This window comes from Oncorhynchus keta, unplaced genomic scaffold (genome assembly GCF_023373465.1).
Source record: "Oncorhynchus keta strain PuntledgeMale-10-30-2019 unplaced genomic scaffold, Oket_V2 Un_contig_25274_pilon_pilon, whole genome shotgun sequence".
Lineage (NCBI taxonomy): Eukaryota > Metazoa > Chordata > Actinopteri > Salmoniformes > Salmonidae > Oncorhynchus > Oncorhynchus keta.
Window position 1 is genome coordinate 57,210 of NW_026284356.1, and position 8,268 is coordinate 65,477.

The window sequence follows — 8,268 nt, forward strand, 5'->3', positions numbered from 1 at the left end:
ACAAGCCTCCAATTCAGGAGTACAACTGTGCTGAACAAGCCTCCAATTCAGGAGTACAACTGTGCTAAACAAGCCTCCAATTCAGGAGTACAACTGTGCTGAACAAGCCTCCAATTCAGGAGTACAACTGTGCTAAACAAGCCTCCAATTCAGGAGGACAACTGTGCTAAACAAGCCTCCAATTCAGGAGGACAACTGTGCTGAACAAGCCTCCAATTCAGGAGGACAACTGTGCTGAACAAGCCTCCAATTCAGGAGTACAACTGTGCTGAACAAGCCTCCAATTCAGGAGTACAACTGTGCTGAACAAGCATCCAATTCAGGAGTACAACTGTGCTGAATGGACTCACTGTGTGCAATAAGTGTTTAACAGGATTTTTGAATGACTACCTCATCTCTGTACCCTACACCCTCATGTCTGTACCCTACACCCTCATGTCTGTACCCTACACCCTCATGTCTGTACCCTACACCCTCATGTCTGTACCCTACACCCTCATGTCTGTACCCTACACCCTCATGTCTGTACCCTACACCCTCATCTCTGTACCCTACACCCTCATCTCTGTACCCTACACCCTCATCTCTGTACCCTACACCCTCATCTCTGTACCCTACACCCTCATCTCTGTACCCTACACCCTCATCTCTGTACCCTACACCCTCATCTCTGTACCCTACACCCTCATCTCTGTACCCTACACCCTCATCTCTGTACCCTACACCCTCATCTCTGTACCCTACACCCTCATCTCTGTACCCTACACCCTCATCTCTGTACCCTACACCCTCATCTCTGTACCCTACACCCTCATCTCTGTACCCTACACCCTCATCTCTGTACCCTACACCCTCATCTCTGTACCCTACACCCTCATCTCTGGATCAGCTCCCTTACATAAATATATGTAAGGTCCCTCAGTCGAGCAGTACATTTCAAAACAGTTTCAACCACAAAGACCAGGGATATTTACCAATGCCTCGCGAAGGGCAACTATTGTAAATAGGTGAAAATAAAAACAGCAGACACTGAATATTCCTTTGAGCCTGGTGAAGTTATTAATTACCTTTTGAATGGTGTATCAATACACCCAGTCACTACAAAGATACAAGCGTACTTCTTAACTCAGTTACCAGAGAGGAAGGAAACCGCTCAGGGATTTCACCATGAGGCAAATGGTCACTTTAAAAACAGTTAGAGTTTAATGGCTGTGATAGGCGAACACTGAGGATGGATCAACATTGTAGTTACTCCACAATACTAACCTAATTGACAGACTGAAAATAATGAAGCCTGTACAGAATAAAAATATTCCAAAACATGCATCCTGTTTGCAATAAGGCACTAAAGTAATACTGCATAAAATGTGGCAAAGAAATGAACTTTTAGTCCTAAACACGTTGGGGGCAAATTCAATACAACACATTACTGAGTACCACTCTCCATATTGTATAGCAGGGAAGTCATCATGAGGGCCTGCAGTGGCTTGTGGGTCTGTGTAACCACATTCATACACACCCCACCACACGAGCAAAACATTTTAATGTCCCACAAACTGCAAAATGTATGGCAAGACCTGAAAATAGTTGTCTATTAATGATCAACAAACCATTTCACAGAGCTTGAAGAATTTTGAATATAATAATGGGCAAATGTTGCACAATTCATGTGTGGAAAGCTTTTACAGAGGCTTCCCCAGAACGACTCAGCTGTAAACGCTGCCAAAATTGCTTCTACTCAGGGGTGTGAATATTTCTGTCCCTAATATCCACCTGTCCATACTGACAGCCCAGGCTAATATCCATCTGTCCATACTGACAGCCCAGACTAATATCCATCTGTCCATACTCACAGCCCAGGCTAATATCCATCTGTCCATATTCACAGCACAGGCTAATATCCATCTGTCCATACTCACAGCCCAGGCTAATATCCATCTGTCCATACTGACAGCCCAGGCTAATATCCATCTGTCCATACTGACAGCCCAGGCTAATATCCATACTCACAGCCCAGGCTAATATCCATCTGTCCATATTCACAGCCCAGGCTAATATCCATCTGTCCATACTGACAGCCCAGGCTAATATCCACCTGTCCATACTGACAGCCCAGGCTAATATCCACCTGTCCATACTGACAGCCCAGGCTAATATCCACCTGTCCATACTGACAGCCCAGGCTAATATCCACCTGTCCTTACTGACAGCCCAGGCTAATATCCACCTGTCCATACTGACAGCCCAGGCTAATATCCACCTGTCCATACTGACAGCCCAGGCTAATATCCACCTGTCCATACTGACAGCCCAGGCTAATATCCACCTGTCCTTACTGACAGCCCAGGCTAATATCCACCTGTCCATACTGACAGCCCAGGCTAATATCCACCTGTCCATACTGACAGCCCAGGCTAATATCCACCTGTCCATACTGACAGCCCAGGCTAATATCCACCTGTCCATACTGACAGCCCAGGCTAATATCCACCTGTCCATACTGACAGCCCAGGCTAATATCCACCTGTCCATACTGACAGCCCAGGCTAATATCCACCTGTCCATACTGACAGCCCAGGCTAATATCCATCTGTCCATACTGACAGCCCAGGCTAATATCCATCTGTCCATACTGACAGCCCAGACTAATATCCATCTGTCCATACTCACAGCCCAGGCTAATATCCATCTGTCCATATTCACAGCACAGGCTAATATCCATCTGTCCATACTCACAGCCCAGGCTAATATCCATCTGTCCATACTGACAGCCCAGGCTAATATCCATACTCACAGCCCAGGCTAATATCCATCTGTCCATATTCACAGCCCAGGCTAATATCCATCTGTCCATACTGACAGCCCAGGCTAATATCCACCTGTCCATACTGACAGACCAGGCTAATATCCATACTCACAGCCCAGGCTAATATCCATCTGTCCATACTGACAGCCCAGGCTAATATCCATCTGTCCATACTGACAGCCCAGGCTAATATCCATCTGTCCATACTCACAGCCCAGGCTAATATCCATCTGTCCATACTGACAGCCCAGGCTAATATCCATACTCACAGCCCAGGCTAATATCCACCTGTCCATATTCACAGCCCAGGCTAATATCCACCTGTCCATACTGACAGCCCAGGCTAATATCCACCTGTCCATACTGACAGCCCAGGCTAATATCCACCTGTCCATACTGACAGCCCAGGCTAATATCCACCTGTCCATACTGACAGCCCAGGCTAATATCCACCTGTCCATACTGACAGCCCAGGCTAATATCCACCTGTCCATACTGACAGCCCAGGCTAATATCCATACTCACAGCCCAGGCTAATATCCATCTGTCCATACTGACAGCCCAGGCTAATATCCATCTGTCCATACTCACAGCACAGGCTAATATCCATCTGTCCATACTGACAGCCCAGGCTAATATCCACCTGTCCATACTGACAGCCCAGGCTAATATCCACCTGTCCATACTGACAGCCCAGGCTAATATCCACCTGTCCATACTGACAGCCCAGGCTAATATCCACCTGTCCATACTGACAGCCCAGGCTAATATCCACCTGTCCATACTGACAGCCCAGGCTAATATCCACCTGTCCATACTGACAGCCCAGGCTAATATCCACCTGTCCATACTGACAGCCCAGGCTAATATCCACCTGTCCATACTGACAGCCCAGGCTAATATCCACCTGTCCATACTGACAGCCCAGGCTAATATCCATCTGTCCATACTGACAGCCCAGGCTAATATCCATCTGTCCATACTGACAGCCCAGACTAATATCCATCTGTCCATACTCACAGCCCAGGCTAATATCCATCTGTCCATATTCACAGCACAGGCTAATATCCATCTGTCCATACTCACAGCCCAGGCTAATATCCATCTGTCCATACTGACAGCCCAGGCTAATATCCATACTCACAGCCCAGGCTAATATCCATCTGTCCATATTCACAGCCCAGGCTAATATCCATCTGTCCATACTGACAGCCCAGGCTAATATCCACCTGTCCATACTGACAGCCCAGGCTAATATCCACCTGTCCATACTGACAGACCAGGCTAATATCCATACTCACAGCCCAGGCTAATATCCATCTGTCCATACTGACAGCCCAGGCTAATATCCATCTGTCCATACTGACAGCCCAGGCTAATATCCATCTGTCCATACTCACAGCCCAGGCTAATATCCATCTGTCCATACTGACAGCCCAGGCTAATATCCATACTCACAGCCCAGGCTAATATCCATCTGTCCATATTCACAGCCCAGGCTAATATCCATCTGTCCATACTCACAGCCCAGGCTAATATCCATCTGTCCATACTGACAGCCCAGGCTAATATCCATCTGTCCATACTCACAGCCCAGGCTAATATCCATCTGTCCATACTCACAGCCCAGGCTAATATCCACCTGTCCATACTGACAGCCCAGGCTAATATCCACCTGTCCATACTGACAGCCCAGGCTAATATCCACCTGTCCATACTGACAGCCCAGGCTAATATCCACCTGTCCATACTGACAGCCCAGGCTAATATCCACCTGTCCATACTGACAGCCCAGGCTAATATCCATACTCACAGCCCAGGCTAATATCCATCTGTCCATACTGACAGCCCAGGCTAATATCCATCTGTCCATACTCACAGCACAGGCTAATATCCATCTGTCCATACTCACAGCACAGGCTAATATCCATCTGTCCATACTGACAGCCCAGGCTAATATCCATCTGTCCATACTGACAGCCCAGGCTAATATCCATCTGTCCATACTCACAGCCCAGGCTAATATCCATCTGTCCATACTGACAGCCCAGGCTAATATCCATACTCACAGCCCAGGCGTATTTGAGGCAACTCAGAGGGCCGCGGGTCAACTCTCCTATGAAGGGTCCAAACGTCCACCCCTGATGCAGTGACAGGGTCTTGGCAAACACCCCAGTCTCTTCCTCCTCCGCTGACCCCCCAGGCACAGGCCCACTGCCCCACCTCCGCAGGCTGAGGCACGGGGGGATGGAACCCACCGCACGGGGGTCACCGCCATCCAACCATGGCTCACCGCAGACCACCATGTCTGGGATGAAGTGAAGCGATCTGTCATTACCGTGGCCACTGCCGAAGTTACCATGGCCACTGCCGAAGTTACCATGGCCACTGCCGAAGTTACCATGGCCACTGCCGAAGTTTCCTTGGGAGCCGTTGTCGTTGTTGTAGTGGTGACTCTGCTCTGAACCTGGGTAGAGGTAGAGAGGGAGTTAGTAGAAGCTGGACTGTGGATGGAGGAAAATGCACACCGGATTCAGGCTGGCAGCAGGACACCTCTGTTCTCTACCCCCAGAAATAGAATATGAGCAAGCAGACTGCAGTGGGGGATTATATACAGTTACATAGAGATATTATTTGACGATATATCGCTATATATATATATATATTTTTTTTTTAACAATATCGCAATATTTTTTTGTGCTGGTCAGTTGTACCTGCACCAAAACTCCAGTATTATTTCTTCATAGCTTGTTCTCCATGATTAAAAAAAATGAGCAAAAACAACAGCAGCGCTTATTTATTTCAGGACTTTCCATGACTGATCAAAACTCATGTCCATGGCCCTCTCTTGCCCCTTTGTAGCAGACAGTGAGCAATGTTATATGTTTGGACATTGAATCACAATATCGATTCGCAATACATATCGTATTGGTACCTATGTATCGTGATAATATCGTATGGTGAGGTCCCTGTCAATCCCCAACACACACACACACACGGTGCAAATAACTTGCTGATTACACACCTGATGTCTCTGATGATTGACGCATGGAGGCTCCAACACCACCATCACCATACATGAGTTGATAAAACACATCAGGGTGGTGAACCCTTAAATGTGATCTCAGGTTGGTCGGGCTCCCAGTTTTGCACGGAACTATCCTTCGGCACAACCGACAAATGGCCTCCTCCTTATTTTCAGGCTCCCCTTTATCATTTGGTTTTACACCAAAATGAACCCAGACTGTGGATGTAGCTCGTTTCTTTGAGACGAGGTCCATCGTTCAATGACTCAAATTTGCTAGTTAGCACAGTGAAATAGGTTTACCTGGATACCACGATATAGCCTAAAGATTAGGCCTCCCGATGATGAAATCCTAAACGGTTATCGATTTACACACAATAATTACCCATTTAGAATGTTTACAGAATATACCGCGTCTGTACATTGTTACTTAATTGCCAATAAATTCAGCAACATATCCGAAGAACAACAAGTTAATGTGTACGATATCAGTGACCCTTAATGGCGATATCCGATACTTCTTTCTCATCGAGGACAGAGTTTGACTGACATCTCTGGTTGACCAATCATATTCAGGCGTTTTGGTGAGTTAGCAAATCGTGTTCAAGTATTGAGTTGTATATAATGCACATGATGCATGACAGCGAGTGAAAGAAAAAAAAAAACGACAATATTATGCCCCCCCAAAAAACACAGGCTACAATTCTAAAAACGTTTGAATGTAGACTCACCTGATGGCTCAAAATAGTACCCATGCCCAGACGTTGCCGATATAAACTCAGAAAATATATCAGGGTGTCGTAGTCGCAGGTGATGTCTTAGATTGCTCGTGTTTCCTCCTTTGACAAAAACAATCCTCCGGCATAACCGGCAAACCGCCTCATCAATATTCTGAGGCTCTCCTTTCTCGTTTGGCTTAAAACCAAAATGCACCCAAATTGCGGATTTGACTTTGGGTTTAGAGACTAGATCCATTCTCACGACCGACCATTATAATCTACGCGTAGCAGTAGCCTATACTCGGTTGAGGGCTGGTCTTTCAATTTGGGTGCGCTCGTTCTTCTGACCGCCCAGTAACCTACCCCGTCGTGGCATGCGTGCACTCGATATACCGGGCTCAATTTTGCAAGTGTCACCAAATGTGCAGTTCTTTAAAAAAAAGTGAGAAAAATATGTATACAAGTATTTAAATATCGAGTACTATGGATGGGCTGCATGGAAATGTAGGAAAACAACTACAGAGAATGTCGTGGTATATACCACTGGCCTATGCGAAATGCACAGCATGGAAGTGAGTGAAATTGAGAGAGAGAAATGGACACTGGGTAATTTAGTCATGGGGAAAAACACATCGAAGCCTACAATTCTAAAACGTTAGGAATTCAACATTAGAATGTAGATTTCAATGCCAGTGCAAATGACTTGCAGCAGAGCAGACTCACATGATAGATCAGAGAAGTAGTATCCATTGCCGATATAAACTCAGAAAAAACAGTAGGATGTTTTAGATTACTCATGTTTCCACTTTTGACACAAACAATCCGACATAACCTGTAAACGGTCTCATCAAGAGTATGAGGCTCTCCTTTGCCGTTTGGCTTAAAACCAAAATGCACCCAAACTGCGGCGTTGACTTCAGGTTTAGAGACAATACCCATTTTCACGGTTGACCATAGCCTATAATAATAATAACGAAGGCGTCCACACGCTTCCCAGCCCAAACAGTTCGGAAAAGTTCGTGCATATATTATGACGACATTTTCTGACGTTTTGGACGTCGGCGATGGTTTATCGGATGTTCGGGCAAAACAAAACATTTTCTGGAGGCAAGGCGAAGTTCAGGGCCGAAGTCTATGTACACCCCTTCCTCCGTGATTTGTCAACAGTAGGACTCTACAATAAGGTCTTTGTTGTCGTCCAACTGGAGACGACTCGTTTTCATTGAAAAATACTGCACTATACATCTTAGTTAGATGTAAAATTGCGCAAAAAACATCAAAATGAATGACAGATTTCTTGAGTTATGTTAGAATCACTTCTGACTATTTTGAGAAAGTACAGGTTACGGCGTCTCAAAATGGACAAACATGACTATTGCCGCATTCTTCTCGGTTTTCAAATGAAGGTATTTTTTAAGAGACTATACGAGCGCACTGGTTCGACTAGCGGAGTTTGTCTCGGCACCAGCTGAACATGTTCTTCGGTGGGGTTTATCAGCTGTTGGCATCCAACGTTATGGTGCATTACCGCCACCTACTGTAATGGAGTGTGGGCCAGAGACAGGGAGCAACAAAATCCTACCTGCCAGCCCCGTTGCTCTTAAAAAAAAGATAACAAAATATTTGAGACTGTATCTAATGACGTTCTACTCAATGTACTCTTTAAACGAATTTCCTGTATCCCCTTTCTCCCTCATACTAGATCTCATCCTCTCTCT

At 45.9% G+C, this 8,268-nt stretch overlaps 2 protein-coding genes across 50 annotated transcripts; both read right to left on the bottom strand.

Moving 5' to 3' along the window:
* Positions 1-800: 800 nt before the first annotated feature.
* Positions 801-4,674, bottom strand: LOC127922321 (keratin-associated protein 6-2-like). 49 transcript variants are annotated; one of them, XM_052506014.1, is made up of 6 exons: positions 4,449-4,674; positions 4,036-4,316; positions 3,450-4,002; positions 2,360-2,879; positions 2,228-2,326; positions 801-2,194 (listed from the first exon to the last, which is right to left on the bottom strand). In XM_052506014.1, the coding sequence occupies exons 3-6, from the start codon at positions 3,917-3,919 to the stop codon at positions 1,994-1,996; spliced, it is 1,290 nt and encodes a 429-aa protein (XP_052361974.1). In that variant the 5' UTR covers positions 3,920-4,002; positions 4,036-4,316; positions 4,449-4,674; the 3' UTR covers positions 801-1,993. The 49 variants fall into 49 exon arrangements, 47 of the variants coding, with proteins under 47 accessions (XP_052361974.1, XP_052361973.1, XP_052361976.1 ...); XM_052506013.1 differs by having other exon boundaries at positions 3,450-4,316; positions 4,482-4,674; XM_052506016.1 differs by lacking the exon at positions 4,036-4,316 and having other exon boundaries at positions 3,450-4,035.
* A 19-nt stretch (positions 4,675-4,693) lies between these two features.
* LOC127922319 (uncharacterized) lies at positions 4,694-7,263 on the bottom strand. Its single transcript, XM_052506011.1, has 3 exons — positions 6,563-7,263; positions 4,818-5,273; positions 4,694-4,704 (listed from the first exon to the last, which is right to left on the bottom strand). Exons 1-3 carry the CDS (start codon positions 6,804-6,806, stop codon positions 4,694-4,696), a joined length of 711 nt encoding a protein of 236 aa, XP_052361971.1. The 5' UTR covers positions 6,807-7,263.
* Positions 7,264-8,268: the final 1,005 nt, after the last annotated feature.

What these genes read in the sequence shown, in the direction of transcription:
- LOC127922321 (XM_052506013.1), bottom strand. Translation starts at nt 3,919, where the DNA reads ATGGACAGATGGATATTAGCCTGGGCTGTGAGTATGGACAGATGGATA. An exon ending in TGGGCTGTCAGTATGGACAG is followed by an intron (nt 2,880 to 3,449) that starts GTGGATATTAGC and finishes CAGTATGGACAG; the next exon opens with GTGGATATTAGCCTGGGCTG. An exon ending in TGGGCTGTCAGTATGGACAG is followed by an intron (nt 2,327 to 2,359) that starts GTGGATATTAGC and finishes CAGTAAGGACAG; the next exon opens with GTGGATATTAGCCTGGGCTG.
- LOC127922319 (XM_052506011.1), bottom strand. Translation starts at nt 6,806, where the DNA reads ATGGATCTAGTCTCTAAACCCAAAGTCAAATCCGCAATTTGGGTGCAT. An exon ending in GTACTATTTTGAGCCATCAG is followed by an intron (nt 5,274 to 6,562) that starts GTGAGTCTACAT and finishes ACCTCTACCCAG; the next exon opens with GTTCAGAGCAGAGTCACCAC.